The following is an 18,144-nucleotide window of genomic DNA, read 5'->3' as shown; positions in this document are numbered from 1 at the left end:
TCTCGCTCTCCTCTTTCTTCTCTCTTCTGTAAACTTTTGTGCCAAATTCCAAGAATCTCTAGAAAAATATTGACTCTTTTAATCTGAGGGAAGAATTTTCTGTTTGTTTTAAACCAGTAAAATGATGGTACAGTGCAGCTGATACACAGGTCATACAGTAAATTGGGCAGGAGACTGTAAGTCGATAATGTAACAGTATTGTGTTTAATTTCATTATTTCTGGCTTTCAGCGCATTAAGCAGGGTGAAACAAAGCTCAACCTCGTGGAGTATTTTAAATAATTAAGGAGTGTGAATTTGTTTTTCTTTTTGCACTGCAGTTTTAAGAGAAAATTAAAATTTTAAATTTGCTTTTTTGTTGTTGCTGCCTCTAGACTTAGGAAGAAAGCTAGGATTCCGTTGCAGCCATCTAGGGGAACATCAAAGGTTGGGCAATATTATTTTAGAGCTGTTCTAGCTGTTTTATGTCTTTGTTCATTCATTTGGTCAACTAATATTTATTGAACACCAACCATGCGTCAATCCGATACTGGACTAGGCACTATTGATACAGTGGTGAATAAGAAAGAAACTGTTCCCTTCTCTCAGGAAATTTGTAGAATGATGAGCAAGACAGGTAAGCTGGGGGAACATTACAGTGGTGTCTCATAGCTTTGATGGGAGAAGCAAGGCTTCTATGAGAACACCCGGAAGAGGCACTTATACTCGGTCATGGGGAGAGCAGAGAAGGCTTTCTGGAGAGAGTGGCATCTCAGCTGAGGCCTGAAGGGTAAGGGGGAGTTAGCCAGGTTGGCGTGGTGGTGTTGGTAAGAATGTTCCAGACAGAGAGAACCACATGTACAAAGTCACAGAGGCAAGAGAGAGCTAGATGTATTTAGGTACTGGGAAGAATTCAGGAGGTCAAGGTTTGGAGACGCCAACCCAGTTACAATGGGTGCCTCAGTGTTGTAAAAGAGCGAAGTGGGCCTTCAAGACCTTTCCAGAGAGGGCCCTTGTGCTTGGTCTCCTGCTGCTTATTGCCGGGCAGAAATACAGCCCTACGTTATTATATTTACACATTTTTCAACAGAAGTGTGGAGTCTAGCTTTTTATGAGAAATCAAGCTATTTTTAAATGTTGGTAATTACTTAATTAAGAAAAAAACACTGTGTGGTCCAAATAACATGGTCTTGCAGCTGGATGCAACCTGTGGCCACCAGTTTATAATCTCTGATCTAGAATAGTGGTTCTCTCAAAGTGTGGTGTGGGCTTGCCAGAATTGCAAATTCTCAGGCCCACCCCAGATTTAATGAATCAAAAACTGGGGGCAGAGCCAGCAATCTGTGATTTAACAAGCCCTCCGGGTGATTCTGATGCAGCTAAAGTTTGAGAACCATAGTTCAGAGCTGCGCCATAAGATACGGTAGCCACATGTGACCAGCGATCACTTGAAATGTGGCTAGTCTACGCTGAAACGTGCTCTGCGTGTAAAAGTGTGTACTGCTTTTCAAAGGTTTTGTGTAAAAGAGTAAAATATCTCAATTTTTTATACTGATCACATGTTGAAATAGTATTTTGTAGCATATTGGGTTAAGTCAAATGGATCATTAAAATTAAATTCATCTGTCTCTCTTCACAGTTTAAAATACGGCAACTAGAATATTTAGGACCCATTGTTATTTCCATTGCTCTCTGCTAGTCTAGAGTATGGTTTCTGGGCCAGGGAGTGCGGGTTAGCGAGGCTGAAGCAGTGATGTGGAGATGAGCCTTACGGGGCTTTGTCAGCTGTGTTAAAGACCTATACTTTGCCCTCAGGAAACCTTGACATGATCGAAGCTAATGAGAAGTATGATTAGATTGATGTTTCGGATGGACGCTGACTGGAGAGTGACTTATGCAGTAGAGGGTGCTGCACTGTGCACACAGGGAGTGAGTGGAGCAAGCCAGGGGCGACTTCTGGTCTGGCATGGACATCCTGTGCATTCTATTTAACATATTTATTCAGTGCATATTGCTTAGCTGGGTGGAGGAGAAGGGTTCACCCAAAGACGAATAGTGTAATCTGTGTCCTGTAAGGAGCGTGCAGCCCAGTCCAGAGAAGAGCCACTGAGAGGCAGGTTGAGGTTCTAGTTGGAGTCCTAGTAAGGAGCAAGGACGCTGGGAACTGGTTGGCCTGGAGATTGGATCCTGGCTCCACTACTTACTCCATGAGTGATCCTGGTTGGTCACCTCTCTAAGACTCTTTTCTAATTTGTAAAGTAGGAATAATCATAGTGCCGACTTCATAAAATTGTTGTGAAGATTTAAATGAGCCTCCCTCTCTGCTTCCTTCCTTCCTTCCTTCCTTCCTTCCTTCCTTCCTTCCTATCTATCTATCTATCTATCTAAGAGCTTACAGCAGTGCACATTGTAAGCAGCTGCAATTGTTTTCACTGCTCAAGGGGGACTGGAATGGGGAAGAAGGAGCTGAGTTAAGGAGTGAGGCAGCCTCCATTCGGAACTGGAATGCAGGTGTTAGGGTACTAATTTCAAATCCTGGTATTCTGAAGACTGAATACAGCAGAATAGGCTGGATAAAATGTGTTAAGCTTGGGGCCACTTTGATTTCACTTTCCTCATTTTGTTAGTTTCTTTCACTCTGGTCGACATTCTTGAGCATTCATGCTTTCACTTATCTCTAGGAACCCACTGCATGTTTCTCAGTCGTATCCAAATCATCATCATCATCATCAAATAGTTAAAGACCTTCAATATCTCCTCTTGCAGATCTATTTCCATGGGCCCTATGTCAGCCTGAAGAAGGCAATGAGTAATGACTATGTCCAATGTCCTTTCGAGACAGTGAAATGGGCATTAAACTTTGATCACTAAGTGAGCTCTGGGCAAGTAAAAGAAGCTCCAGGGCAGACATTTCTTGTAAATTGTTTGAAATCTGCACATCTTAGCACACTTCCAATGGAAGATGGTGAGTGGCTTTCCTACGGTGTGCCCAGATTAAACTCCCAGGAGCAGTTTGACCTGTCCCAGGTCTCACCCTCCGTTCAGTCTCAAACCTGATTTCACATCCTCTACAAAACCTTCAAGTTTTCTCCATAGCACTTGGCTCTCAGTCTTCTCATAGCATTCATCATTTTTGGCAACAATGAATAAACACAGACTAGAAACCACCAGAATGTTCCACTAATATGGAAGTGCTTAGATAAGTTACAATAACAACATAATGGAATATGTGCAGTGGTTAGTAAGAATGAGGCAGCTCTTTATGCACTGATATGAATGTTCTTCAAGATAACTTAAGTGAAAAAGATGTAGAAGACTTTATATCACTTTGCTACATACAAGGCATGTTAAGAAAAGAAAAAAATACACAATATCTTAATGACTCTAAGACACCATCCACTGTAAATGTATTATTTTATTTATCATTAAGAAAAATTGTTGCCAATCAAAATTATGATAGCGTAGATTAAAAGACATTGTGTCTTTCAAAGATGAAAAAAATGTAAGGTTTAGAATTGATAAAATACGACATATTTGTATTTACTTTGCATGTACATGGAATATCTCTAGTTATTATCACATCCTATAGAACTTTGGGGACTGGAGCTGCTCTGCTCAGTGGGCTTCTCTCTATCTAGGCTGTGTTGACCATAGCACTTTGGATACATGCCCGTGAGCCACTGAAGGAGGCCACAGAGTGGTGTGTTCATGTGCTGGTATCTTTCCCTGGTGTGTTGATTTACTTGTCTCTTTATCTGGTATACATCCTTTGCACTGATTGCTTGCTGGTTTGGGAGTAAACAGAGAAACAACTTAGAACCAAGTCCAAGGATGGAAACAAGAAGAGATACTGTTTTTCACTTGCTCAGCCTTATTAAGAAGGCCAAAGACTCTGGCAGTCAGTGGGTGATGAGACATCACTTGCTGGAGTGTTAAGCTGGATTGTCTCCTTTTAATAAGATCCCTGGCCATGGAGGAAGGAGTAGGGGTGGTGGAGTGGGCAGAGAAGGTGCCTGGTTCTAGGGCGGATGCCAACAGGTACTGGAGTTTACTCTCCTTGAGATTTTCCCTTGCGGTAAGCGTACGACCCGGCGTGGAATACCCTCAGTATGTTGTGTATAAAATAAAATCATCAAAGGAGAGTTACAGGCTGAAAAGTGGGAATAGACCGAAAGCAATGGAAACTGGCGTTTGACTCCAGGGAAACTCTCCCTATTTTAGGCTGCTTATGAAGGACTCAGATCCTTAGGAAATGTTCCTAGGAAGTCTGGAGAAATTCTGTAGGGTCATATGGGATGATTGAAACTGGAGGAAAGTGTGTTCAGAATCAGACGTCTCAAGTACACCATGCCCTGCAAATGTGGTACAATCCCTTGCTAACACTGTTACAGGATAAAGAAACCACATTGTGCCTTACGATGGTTCTACTAGGCTAGTCCTTTTCTGGAAGTACACATTTTCCTCAGCTTGCAATGGGGTTATGTCCTGATAAACCCATTGTAAGCTGACAATATCATAAGTCGAAAATGCATTTAATACACCTTACCTACTGAACATCATAGCTTAGCTTAGCCTACCTGAAATGTGCTCAGACCCTTTCATTAGCCTGTAGTTAGGCAAAATCATCTAACTAAAGCCTATTTTATAATAAAGTGTTGAATAGCTCATGTAATCTATTAAATACTGTACCGAAGGTGGGAAACAGACCGGTCGTATGGGTACAGAATAATTGTAAGTGTATCCGTGTTTGCTCTCATGATCTCATGGCTGTCTGGGAGCTACGCTCGCTGCCGCCTCCCAGCATCACGAGAGAATCACACCATTTATCACTAGCCTGGGAAAAGATCAAAGTTCAGACTTCGAAGTATGGCTTTTACTGAATGCGTATCATTCTCACACTACTGTAAAGATGACCCATCCTAAGTTGGGACCATCTGTAGTAGTTATTTATATAGGGGGCCCATGCTTGAATCAGTGTGGTACTGAAAGCTCTTAACTGGAGTTCCATTGTTTCTCCAAATAAGCCAGCCTTAAAAATGCTAGCATAAATATAAATTCTCTGGAATTATTTAAATGGGAGTTATTACTATCAAGGTGTCCCTTTCTGGTGAATTTTACCCTTGGGGTCACACTCACTCCAAGTGTTCCACATGCCAAACCTTGATCAACAAGAGTGAAACTGTGTTTTTTCTATGAAACCTCAGTAAACAATCAACTCATAACCTCACCACAGAGAAGCAGTTTACAGCTAGTACCACCTTTAGGAGCCAACTTCCACAAGAGCTACCAGGCTGAGAAAATTCTTTAGGAGCCTGGGGTGGAGGATGATCTTGTGTTGAGATTCTTGCCAGCGTAGGGCAAAGAACTAGGTCTCAGGGCCCTGCAGTTCCCAAACTTTGCCCTCTTGGAACATCAAGAGGAATCCTGACTGTCTTACAAAGTTCAATGACAGGGAGAAATATGGGTACTTGGTTTTCTGAAGAAGCCCTTTTCACATGCAACTAAATTAAGGAGCATAAGCATCTCCTTTAAATTCAGAATCTCCTTTAAAAAATTAAGGGCTCAAGGGAAAAAAAGGGCAAGATAAAGTAATTTTGCAGGGCCCCCTTTTTTTTTTTTTTTTTTTTTTTTTTTTGCGGTACGCGGGCCTCTCACTGTTGCGGCGCACAGGCTCCGGGCGCGCAGGCTCAGCGGCCATGGCTCACGGTCCCAGCCGCTCCGCAGCATATGGGATCTTCCCAGACCGGGGTATGAACCCATGTCCCATGCATCAGCAGGCGGACTCTCAACCACTGCGCCACCAGGGGAGCCCTGCAGGGCCCTTTATAAAAGAAGCGGATGGAAGTGTTAGGAAAATAAGTGCCGAGAAGGCTTAACTGATCAAGCATAAATATGACTGAGAAAGAAAAGCAATCACCTTGAGTTTTTTTGTTTTTTATTAAAATCCAATGTAAATGGAAGGGAAATGTTTTCAGCCGTGACTTAAAGGTAACTCTGCTAATTTGTTTTTAAAAACAGACAAAAAGTGTAAAGTGGGTTTAATGACTTTCTAGAATTATTTATAATGGCATAAAAATCCCAACTGGTATCAACTCAAATATCCATTAGAAGAGCAAATGCAATCTAAATTATGACACATACATACATGGAAACATCATAGAGTTACTGGGACGAAGTGAGAGAGTGGCATGGGCATATATACACTACCAAATGTAAGATAGATAGCTAGTGGGAAGCAGACGCATAGCACAGGGAGATCAACTGGGAGCTTTGTGACTACCTAGAGGGGTGGGATAGGGAGGGTAGGAGGGAGGGAGCCGCAAGAGGGAGGAGATATGGGGATGTATGTATATATGTATAGCTGATTCACTTGGTTATACAGCAGAAACCAACACACCATTGTAAAGCAATTATACTCCAATAAAGATGGTAAAAAAAAAAGAGTTTCAAAGTGATTATACGATTTTGAATTCCCACCAGCAAGGTGTGAGTTCTGGTTGCTCCATATCCTTGTCAACACTTCCCATTGTCAACTTTTAAAAATTTTAGCTATTCCAGTGGGTGTGTAGTGGTATTTCTTTGTAGTTTTATTTTGCTTTTCTTTGATGATGAAGAAAATTGAGCACTTTTCATGTGCTTATTGGCCATATATTTTCTTTTGTGGAGAGTCTGTTCAAATCTTTTGCCTAGTTTTTTTATTGGACAGTGTCTTTTTAGTGAATTGTAAGAGATCTTTGTATATATTCTGGGAACAAGCTCTTTTTCAGATACCTGCCTGCAAATATTTTCTCCTCCTCTGTGACTTGCCTTGTCATTTTCTTAACTATGTTTTTCAAAGAGCAAAGGTTTTTAATTTTAAAGAAGTCCATTTTATCAATATTTTCTTTTATGTTTCATGCTTTTTGTGCCCTAAGAAATCTTTGTCTAACCCAAGATCATAAAGATTTTCTCCTATGTTTTCTTTTAGAAATATATTTTAACTTTTAAGTTTGAGATCCATTTTGATTCATTTTGAGTTAACTTTTGTGTGTGATATGAGGCAAGGGGTGAGGTTCTTCTTTTTTTCCCCCACAAAGATATCCAGTTGCTATTATTTTCTAAAGTTAAATCCTTACCATATAACCCAGGAATTTCATTCCTCAGTATTCAACTAAGAGGACTGAAAGCATATTCATACGAAGATTTGTACATCAGTGTTTATAGAAGGCTTATTTATAATACCCAAGAACTAAACAACTCAAATGTCCATCAATTAGTGAACAGATAAATAAACTGTGGGAGAGGCATATTATGGAATACTACTTAGTAATAAAAAGTCACAGAATACATATGCAACACGAATAAACCTCAAAAATATTATAGTACTTGAAAGCAAGCAAACACAAAAGGCTACATAATGTATAATTCCATTTATATGAGATTCTAACAAAGGCAGCACCATAGGGACAGAAAGCAGATCAATGGTTGTCCTGCAGCTGGCAGTCAGGGTAAGAAACTGACCGAAAAGGGTGTGAGAAAACTGTTTAGGGTAAGGAAAATGCTCTATGTCATGACTGCGGAGTTGCATACATTACTGTATGTAATTGGCAAAACTCTGCTTTTAAAGTGGGAAAATGTTACCGTGTGTTAATCAATCTATGAACAGGAGAAAATGGAAAGGAAGTAAGTTAAAATTTTAAGAGTGATTCTCTCTGGAGAATTGATATTTTTAGCATCCTGTAATGACCTTCTTCAAAAATATCACCTGAGATGCACAGTTCATTGAGCTGTATGACCCTGTTATTGTACAGGAGACATTGACGTGGTGGTGAGCTCTTGGGGCAGGGGAACTGTTCTGCAGTCCTATGATTGGTTGCAGTGTTTTAGTGAGCCCCTGGGGCTATGACCTTCACAAGTGCTTCTCAGATTTGTTTTTTTCCCCCCTTAGGAGAGACAGGAAAGCTAGTGGGTACTGGAGTTGGGTATTGCCCTTCTTCCACGTTGGCAAAATAGTTTCTATTAAGGGCAGGCCTTGTTAAAAAGGCGTATTTAAATATGACTACTTTTCCACTCCCTCCTCTCAAAAAGTGAGGGGGAATTTTTCTCCTGTCTGTACCGTGAGAACGTAATAGGGTTCCCGGAGGGAAATCTCATGAAAGTGTGGAGGCCCTCCTAAGACTGGACGCCTCTCCTATGTTTAACTCACAAACTTGTCCACACTGAGGCCTCTAGCAATTCGTTAATTACAGATTAGGTTTTCCTAGCCTGGTGATGGTTACCAAGAGTTTTTTCCTGCTGGCCTTCGGCTCCAGTAGGTCGGTCGTGATTCTCTATATCTGCCTGTCTGTCTCTTCAGCTTGGCGGGCAGCAGTTTACCCTATGACCTCAGTTCTCTGGTGGATCTAAGAAGCGTTGTTGATTTTCAGTTTGTTCAGCTTTTTTCTTGTTGTGTTAATGGGAGAGCTGACTTCCAAGCTCCTTAAATGCTAGACAAGACATTGGAAATCTCAAGCGCTTCTTTCTGCGTGGTAATAGTATCAGTGTTTTTTTGTTTTTTTTTTCTTTCTCTGTACTTTTTGTACCTTTGTACTTTTCTTACTTTCCACATTTTCTACAATGTGCATATGTTCATTTTGTAAAAAGTACGAAAATAAATGTTCTCCTAACAGAAAAAAATTTAAATGAGTTTAATCTCTGTTGCCTTGGAGGAAAATAGGACAAGTTGCAGAGAACAGTACAGTACTTAGAAAAGAAAAAAACCCAAACTTTCAACCCCTACACAGCTTACTATCTATTGTACATTAACATGACTTTACAATGCCATTGTCATCATTAGCACAACTTAAATATTACAGGAGAGTCTTGCCCCGGCAAATAACTATTTTTCATTACACGAGCTTCCTGTAAGACACATCAGCTCTTCAGTGGAAAGCAACACAATTGATAGTTATGCCCTAAGACTCTTTGATTTCCCCCTCAAAATCCTTTCCTTACTCCTTCCACCAATCCTGAACTATTATATCATGATCGTTACCCTGTCCTAACCAAATTCCCACACTGAAAGACACTTTAAATCTAATTTCAATAAAATCCAACCTTGACTTTCCCTCTCAAATAAACTACCAAATCTCCATCAAGGTGGTGGTCTCCCTTACCACAGTAAGCAGTAAATTCAGCTTCATCTTACTACCAGGTTACACTGGGAAGCTGGGGAAATGACATTTGACAGTGTATATCATTCTATGTGAACAGGAAGAAACAGGAAGAAGTGACCACACCAGTCTTTGAAAGCCGATTGCCTGGTAGGGGTGAATTCTAAATTAATTTTTTTTGTATTATTTCACTGGTTGTGGTGAATACATGTCTATTTTATAATCTTGGAAGAGGAATTTAATTAAAGTTCTTACAAGAGAATTAAAAAATGCATATATATGCTGGGGGCACTATGAACCTCCATTCTTTTTGAGGTGTGTAATCCTGAGCCTTGCTTCGTAACAGTTCTTGGGTTCACAAAGAGGCCTCTTTCAAATGGATAAACAACAGGTCATAGCACAGGGAACTATATTCACTATCCTGTGCTAAACCATAATGGAAAAGGACATGAAGAAGAATCTGTGTGTGTGTGTGTGTGTGTGTGTGTATATATATAATATATATATAATGTATATATAATATATATTATATATATATTATATATATATTACCGTACAGTAGAAACTAACACAACATTGTAAATCAACTATACTTCAATAAAATAAATTAAAACTAAAAAGACCAAGAGACCTCTTTCTAGTTTATATGTTAAAAAAGAAATCAGTGTTTATAAACAGGAAAGTGGTTTTCCCTTAGTCTTGACTTTGTTGTCTTGCTTTATTCAACTTGGAAAATCCCTTTGGAAAATCGTTACTGAAAATGATGCAGAATACAGATACCTTTGCATAAAGGGCTTAGTCATTTGGAACATGTCACTTCCACCCCCTACGAAGCTCAATGTCCTAAACCACACCAATGATGAATACAGCTCACCTGGACATAGATCGAGCAATTCTACACCTATGGGTCATTGTTTCTCACCCTACACCTCATCATTTTTTTTTTTTTAAAGATGATGTCGGGGGTAGGAGTTTATTAACTAATTTATTTATTTTTGCTGTGTTGGGTCTTCGTTTCTGTGCAAGGGCTTTCTCTAGTTGTGGCAAGCGGGGGCCACTCTTCATCGCGGAGCCCGGGCCTCTCACTATCGCGGCCTCTCTTGTTGCAGAGCACAGGCTCCAGACGCGCAGGCTCAGTAGTTGTGGCTCACGGGCCCAGTTGCTCTGCGGCATGTGGGATCCTCCCAGACCAGGGCTCGAACCCGTGTCTCCTGCATTAGCAGGCAGATTGTCAACCACTGCGCCACCAGGGAAGCCCACACCTCATCATTTTTGATGACCTCTCCCTAAATACAACAGAGATTGAAACCCTGAGATTCGTATGACAGTATATAAATGAATATGGACAGAAAATTTGCTTTATCTGGTTTGACACAGCTCTTATTTAGTAAATTTTAAGAAGAGGAATATACTTGGCCATTCCTCCAAGATAGCTGTATAGTGAGATTGACTGTTACTATAAAATTCTCACGGGAACTACGTTTATTCATAAGGAGAGAATATGTCTCTACCCTTCTGCTAAGGAGACCAAAAATATTTCTCCCAAGTATTATATATTTATCAGTGTGAATGAAGTTCAAGTTAAGCACAACTGAAGCTTCCTTCCTGGTAACATATATGACAGAAAAGCTGTGTCAGAGAGAAAAAAAATTCATCCTTTTCAGTTATTCCCGTTTATGTTGGTTTCACTAGAGTGACAGTTGTGTGATGGATGGATATGCCTGTACCAGTGATCTAAATCAAGATTAGGATCAGCGTGGCCTCATACTGTGCCCCAGGAGCGAAATAATGGGGATTAAGAGTCTGATGGATTAGCAGTGCTCCTTCAATTTGATCACACGTCAGAATCACCTGGAGGGCATTAGTGCTATCCAAGTCAGCTGGATTTGAGCAGCCTTGAGGGTCCAATGGCAGCTGAATATAAAGACAAGGTCTTGGTCTTTGTGGAGTGGCTTGTCACTAAGAAGAAAGAGCCAGGGTAGCGGAGGAGCCCGGCCAAGAAAACTGGGTCTTAAAGTTCCATATTCTCAGCCACAGCAACCAGAGACCTAAGGCAAGACTCGTTTGTAAGCCTGGCTGGGTCAGCAAGTGCCAAGCAAATGGGTGCCTGGGACTCTTATCAATAAGGTCAGTCCCAGGCCTCGCTCACTGGGGAGGTAGGGAGGCTGCGTGGAATATGGGTTTTTTTGTATGTACGTATGTATTCATTCATGGCTGTGTTGGGTCTTCGTTGCCACACGTGGGCTTTTTTCTCTAGTTGCGGCGAGCGGGGGGCTGCTCTTCGTTGAGGTGTGTGGGCTTCTCATTGCGGTGGCTTCTCTTGTTGCAGGGCACGGGCTCTAGGCGAGCGGGCTCTAGAGCACAGGCTCCGTAGTCGTGGCTCACGGACTTAGTTGCTCCGTGGCACGTGGGATCTTGCCGGACCAGGGCTCGAACCCGTGTCCCCAGCACTGGCAGGTGGATTTTTAACCACTGCGCCACCAGGGAAGCCCCAGAATATGGGTTTTAGAGGCAAAGAAATCTTACTTTCAAATTCTGCTTTGGTACACTGGCCACAGCTATTCAGTCTCTCATTTGCGTCATCCTTATTTGTAAAGAGGGAATCAGAACTACGCCTTCTCCCCAGGTTTCTTGTAATTAAATAATTCTAGTAAAGGATCAAGTACATCGCCTGATACTCGTAGCTTCCTTCCTCCGTTCCTAGAAAACTGTTGCTCTTGGAAAGACCTAAGCCTACCAATGGGCTCACCTACTGGAAATGGACAAGGCAGCTGCCAGGACCAGGTTAAAAATAGGCAGATGTGCAGACGCAGGATGGCCTGCCACTTGCTCACACCTGATCACGCTCCCTGCCAGCTCACCACTGTTGTGCAAGCCACCTTCCTGCCTTGCCTTTCTACTAAGGCCTGGGAGAACAACATACCAAAGACAGCAGAAGAGAAATTAGAAAACATCCTTCACACAATAGACATCCTACACCGTAAGGACAATGGTTTGGATGGCCTTGGAACAGCAACACCTCTAAGGCTGAGAAGAGATTCCAAGGAGTACATAAAGTATAGGAAATACAAAAACGGAAGCAGTGAAATAAGACTGTTTCTTTGAACTGACAGCAGGCCATCTCACTAAGAGAAACTAATGTGGTTTATTCTTCATGGGAGTCTAGAATCCTACTGTGGTCAGCAAACTGTAAACAAACAAGAAGGGAAACGCAACACATTCTGTAGTGCTCAGACTAACTGGAAACTCAGACCTGAATGGACACTTAGGAGAAGAGTTTCTCGGGAGGATTGCACACAAAAATTTGTATGGGTCAAACTTCCTTCAAGACTCAAGGAAAGATACATTGGCAATTCCTCTTATTATGAAAGTAAGAAGCCCAGAGTTGTCCTTAGACAATTCTAAGAAATGAAGTTTTCACCAATCCGTTAGAGATGAGCAAATACTCTCGCATTTTGGTCCTTGTCATCATTGGGTCCATAAGAAGGAATGTGCCAAGCTCTGGCCAGGCTTCTTTGTACACTTTTAAAAACAAATGCGACAATTTGGGGGCAACTGAGGAACTGTGACTGTGGATCGTACATGAGATACTAGGGAACTATTGTTAATTCCCTTTGGTATGGAAGTAGGACCGTGGTTGGCCAGGAGATGCCTTTATTCTTAGGGGGTTTGTGAAGTATCCAGGGGTAAAGCGTTTAGGATGGTTGTGACTTACTTTCAGATGGTTTAGTTAAGAAACAAGCGGCGGTGCTTTGTGACCACCTAGAGGGGTGGGATAGGGAGGGTGGGAGGGAGGGAGATGCAAGAGGGAAGAGATACGGGGACATATGTATATGGATAACTGATTCACTTTGTTATAAAGCAGAAACTGACACACCATTGTAAAGCAATTATACTCCAATAAAGATGTTAAAAAAAAAAGAAGTGGGTGGGGTGGGAGGTAGGGAGGTTATAGTCATTGCGAATCTTAGTAGGAGGGTATATGGGTATTTACGGAACCAGTCTTTCAACTGAGCACTTTTCAGATCTTTCTAAATCGATATGAACATAGATTATTCCATGCTAAACAAACAGTATAAATCTATATTACCGTACACAGGCATACCTCATCATACTGCGCTTTGCTTTATTGTGCAACTTCGTAGGTACTGTATTTTTCACAAATTGAGGGTCTGTGGCAACCCTGACTCCAGCAAGCATATTGGTGCCATTTTCCGATAGCAGTGGCTCATTTCATGCTTCTGTATCATGTTTTGGGTGATTGTGATACTCTTTCATGATTACATTTGTTTGGGTGATCTGTGATCTTTGATATTACTACCATGACTCACAGACGATGGTCAGCCCTTGCAGTGATGAGGCAGATTTTAATGAAGGTGTGTACATTGTTTTTTCAGACATCATGCTATATTGCACACACTTAATAGACTACAGTAGAGTGCAAACCTAACAACCTGACATGCGCCGAGAAGCCAAAAGACTCGTGTGACTCACTCCGTTGTGACATTCACTTTGCTGGGCTAGAACTGACCCTGCGGTATCTCTGAGGTTATACCTGTAGATTTTTCTGGCAAGTAAATAGAATTTAAGCCACTAGAAAAGGTTGAGCAGGGGCTTAGTGTGACTCGGTCCATGGCAGCATCTCTCTTGTTGTGTAAGTTTAAAAGTCACAAAAGCAATAGACTCCTCGCCCTTGCGACACACCTGGTTCATCCCAGGGGATTCTCTCTCTCAGTCTTCTTAACTTTTTTTCCTACCACGTGCGCTGCGGCAAGAGCTTGCCCCGCTCTCTGCAGGAGACGGTGACTCAGGCACCAGGGTTTCGGTCCCTTAGAACTCAAAAACCAGAGGCAGTGTTTGTTGAGCTCAGCTGTTATCTCTTTATTAGGAAAGCACCAACACCACGTTCTTGGAAATTACTGGAATTTTATTTGCCTCAGGCTTATGACTTGCAACCAAAGACATTGTGCAAAGAAAGCAAAGATTAAGTACACTTGAGGGAGAAGGAGACAATACACATGGGTAACACAGGAGATCAGGTTGACAAAGGAAGCCATCCATTACACTATATAGATTGCAATATTCAATAGCGATTTCAACAAAACTTTTCTTTTAAATCAAGAGCAAAACATTAAGCAATGTTTACAGTAGACATAAATCTTATACAATTCAAAAAGCGTTTTTTCAGATCATAGAGCATAAAATGGAAAAATGTCTATGTAGGTGAAGTCTAACTACTGTACATTTATCGCCTATTAAAGTTGCTTATATGTACCACAGTGTAAAAAAAAAAAACAATACCGAACAAATAAAAACCTTGAAAATTGCCTGATGAAAAATAAAATAACCAGTGGCTTTTAATGGCTTCTCCTGGTTATCAGTGCTACAAAAAGACAAAAATCTTCTCATCTGAACAGGTGATAAAACCAGGCACAATCAAACCGTTACCAAGACCCACCCATAGAAATATACTATCCACCCACATATTTTCCATCAAAAGCTTTTTTGTTTGTTTTAATCTTTGAGGCCCATTTGGTCACAATATGTTACAAAGATTTGTGTATGAGTGTGTGTTTCTTTACACCATGATATCATATGTTTGTCTGGCACTATCCTAAAGCTAGCTTATAGATGATAATGATATAGAAACAACCCAGTGCCCATATGACAAATGAACTCACTGAGTGGAGACGAGAGAGGGGAGAAGGAGTTCAGTTCTACCAAGAAAAAAATGTCCATACTGATCACTCATCATCAGTCCCACTAGCTTCTGACTGTTCCTAAAAGTAAAAATAAGAAAGACAATAAGCCATCAAGAGGCAATGTAGCAAAGACATGACATTTTGGAAACAGTTGACCCTCCCAGTAAAGAGGCATCGACAGCCTCTACGCGGAACAGGGGAGCTCCCGCTTGGAAATCCCACAGCAATGCCCGCTGTCTATGCAAGTGTTTTGCTCTATTGCACTTGGGCGTGGAAAGTTCACGGCTATTGAGTTCTAATTTTAGCACTACGTTTTTAGAAAATTCACGGGAGAAAAAAATTCCATGTATTTGCTGTCTACTTAAAGAAAACATAGGATTTTAAATGTATTTGAAGATGCTTGTGTCGAGGGTTAAAGGCTGGGTGGGGTGGGAGAGGAATGCTGAACCTTTTCAACAGACCCAGATAGCGGCACGTTGAAGGAAAATCAAACTAGCACAGGCGCTAACATGGAAAATTAACCTTCCAGAAAGAAAAAAGAAGGGGGTGTGGGGTAGGGAAACCTGAGGTCCTCTTGAAAGTGAAAGAAATAGAGGGCCCTTTAAAAGGCACTGTATTAGAAGCCTGTGCCAGGCACTGCTACCTTGTGGACCACAGAGTCAGGGACAGTGCACCAGACTGAGTTAATGCTCTCTGGGTCTGAATTCAGACTCTGCTATTTACTTCCATGCCCTGCAGCAAAACACACATAACCTAAGCACTGAGTTCTGTAATATGTTGAGAGTGACACCTGTCTTAGGATGCTAATATTAATAAGCACTGAATATGGTGCCACCTGGAAAGGTCCTTATGTCAGGGCCTGGCTCCATCAGGGCTCCCTGAAGTTTTCAAATATTAAAAATAACACCTCTAGGTACTTAAAGATGCATCTGGGTTTTCCGCACGGCACCTGAAATAGCAACTCAAACCCCAAAGTAACTCTATCATCCCACTTAGTGTCAGTCTTCCACGGAATCATTATTTCCTCTATATACTGCTGTATCCTAGGCACTATGCTGGGTGTTATGGATATAAAATATTAACGAGCCGTGGAGAAATCTCTCTTTGTAGGTAGGCACTGGGAAGATATGAAAGGGGAAAAGGAAACTTGATTTAGTAAGTTTTTCACTTTTGAAGACTATTCAAAAGGCAATAAACAAAACCCCAAATTCTTTGTTTTCAATCACGCAGCTCAGTTCACATCCCTCAACACCAAATCTTTACATTTTCATTTCTGGGTAATGAAGCATAGAGGTTGGCAGGGGCCTGGGAGTACGAGAGGGAGACAGATGTGGGGAGAGTGTCCGGACCTCAGGCAAGGCAGCCGCACTTACATTTCCATCCGGCTCTTCATCGCTGTCAAAATCGCTCACCACAGGTTTGGCTTTTCCTCGATTTGGCCTTTTCTTGCCTTTTCCTTTGTCCCGGCCTTTGTCATCTTTTTTATTGAGCTTGATTTTCACCTTAACAGATTTTGCTACAACAAAACCAAAACACACAGCAATGAGGAATCAATCACAGGGAAATCTTTTTTTTTTTTTTACATCTTTATTGGAGTATAATTGCTGTACAATGGTGTGTTAGTTTCTGCTTTATAACAAAGTGAATCAGTTATACATATGTTCCCATTTCTCCTCCCTCTTGCGTCTCCCTCCCTCCCACCCTCCCTATCCCGCCCCTCTAGGTGGTCACAAAGCACCGAGCTGATCTCCCTGGGCTATGCGGCTGCTTCCCACTAGCTATCTATTTTACGTTTGGTAGTGTATATATGTCCATGCCTCTCTCTCGCTTTGCCACAGCTTACCCTTCCCCCTCCCCATATCCTCAAGTCTGTTTCTCTAGTAGGTCTGTGTCTTTATTCCTGTCTTACCCCTAGGTTCTTCATGACATTTTTTTTTTTCTTAAATTCCATATATATGTGTTAGCATACGGTAATCTTTTTACGGGTAGGAAAATGATCGCCTACCTGCAGATGACAAACCCAACAACCCCAAGCGCCCTGAACATTCTCGGACTGATTCAAGCCTGTTCTCCATTGTCGTATCTAGTTATAGTTAGCACCCCTTTCACTTACAAACATGTCTAAGTTTGCATGATAAGTTACACAGTCACCTAAATGGGCAACAAGAAGGAATGAGGTCCCAGAGGGAAGCTGGGCTGGGTCCTTTCCAGGTAGCCTAATGGATGAACAGGGAATCTTCCGTCTCCTAATGGATGAACAGGGATCTTCCTAACCAGGACAGCGAGGGTGGCCTTACCTACTGTGTGGAGGGGTGTGGGCATTTAAAATTTTTCATTACAAAAATATTTTCTTATAATGAATTTTTATTGGAGTACAGTTGCTTTACAGTGTTGTTAGTTTCTACTGTACAGCAAAGTGAATCAGCTATACGTATACATACATCCCCTCTTTTTTGGATTTCCTTCCCATTTAGGTCACCACAGAGCACAGAGTAGAGTTCCCTGAGCTATACAGTAGGTTCTCTTTAGTTATATACTTTATACATAGTATCAATAGTGTATATATATCGATCCCAATGTCCCAGGTCATCCCAGCCCCCCCTTCCTCCCCTTGGTGTCCATACGTTTGTTCTCTACGTCTGTGTCTCTATTCCTGTTTTGCAAAAAGATCATCTATACCATTTTTCTAGATTCCATATATATGTGTTAATATACGATATTTGTTTTTCTCTTTCTGACTTACTTCACTCTGTATGACAGTCTCTAGGTCCATCCACATCTCTGCAAATGACTCAATTTCATTCCTTTCTATGGCTGAGTAATATTCCATTGAATGGCCATCATTGAAAAAATCTACAAACAATAAATGCTGGAGAGCGTGTGGAGAAAAGGGAACCCTCTTGCACTGTTGGTGGGAATGTAAATTGATACAGCCACTATGCAGAACAGTATGGAGGTTCCTTCAGAAACTAAAAATACAACTACCATATGACCCAGCAGTCCCACTGCTGGGCATATACCCAGAGAAAACCATAATTCCAAAAGACACATGCACCCCAATGTTCACTGCAGCACTATTTACAATAGCCAGGATACAGAAGCAACGTAAATGTCCATTTAAAATAGAACTTTGACATTAAAAAGCATACATAAGTGTAAAAGGTTTAAAAAAAAGCCAATGATTTTTACTGTGTAAATAACTTCAGTTGACTTAAAAAGAAAATTCATAGGTGAATATTTTTAACAGTACAGAAAGGTACAAAATGGAAAGTAAAAACAAAACAAATGAATTTGAAAGGTTTCTTTCCCCATCTCTAGTCTCTCACCCTACTG

General features: G+C 41.3%; 1 protein-coding gene across 6 annotated transcripts in view; it reads right to left on the bottom strand.

Annotated features, from left to right (window-relative positions):
* Positions 1–14,015: 14,015 nt before the first annotated feature.
* SMARCA2 (SWI/SNF related BAF chromatin remodeling complex subunit ATPase 2) overlaps positions 14,016–18,144 on the bottom strand; it is a 172,896-nt gene continuing 168,767 nt past the window's right edge. For all 6 annotated transcript variants that reach the window (XM_027105759.1, XM_027105760.1, XM_027105758.1 and 3 more), the window contains 2 exons: positions 16,185–16,327; positions 14,016–14,889 (listed from right to left, as the gene is read on the bottom strand). In XM_027105759.1, the coding sequence (XP_026961560.1) occupies positions 14,854–14,889; positions 16,185–16,327 (179 nt within the window). In that variant the 3' untranslated portion in view covers positions 14,016–14,853. The remainder of the gene's footprint in view (positions 14,890–16,184; positions 16,328–18,144) is intronic.

Source organism: Aethalodelphis obliquidens, unplaced genomic scaffold, assembly GCF_003676395.1.
Source record: "Aethalodelphis obliquidens isolate GAN/ISIS:26980383/991018 unplaced genomic scaffold, ASM367639v1 scaffold7, whole genome shotgun sequence".
In the NCBI taxonomy this organism is placed as follows: Eukaryota; Metazoa; Chordata; class Mammalia; order Artiodactyla; family Delphinidae; genus Aethalodelphis; species Aethalodelphis obliquidens.
The sequence above is the reverse complement of the archived record's forward strand: the minus strand, read 5'-3'. Positions and strand labels throughout refer to the sequence as shown.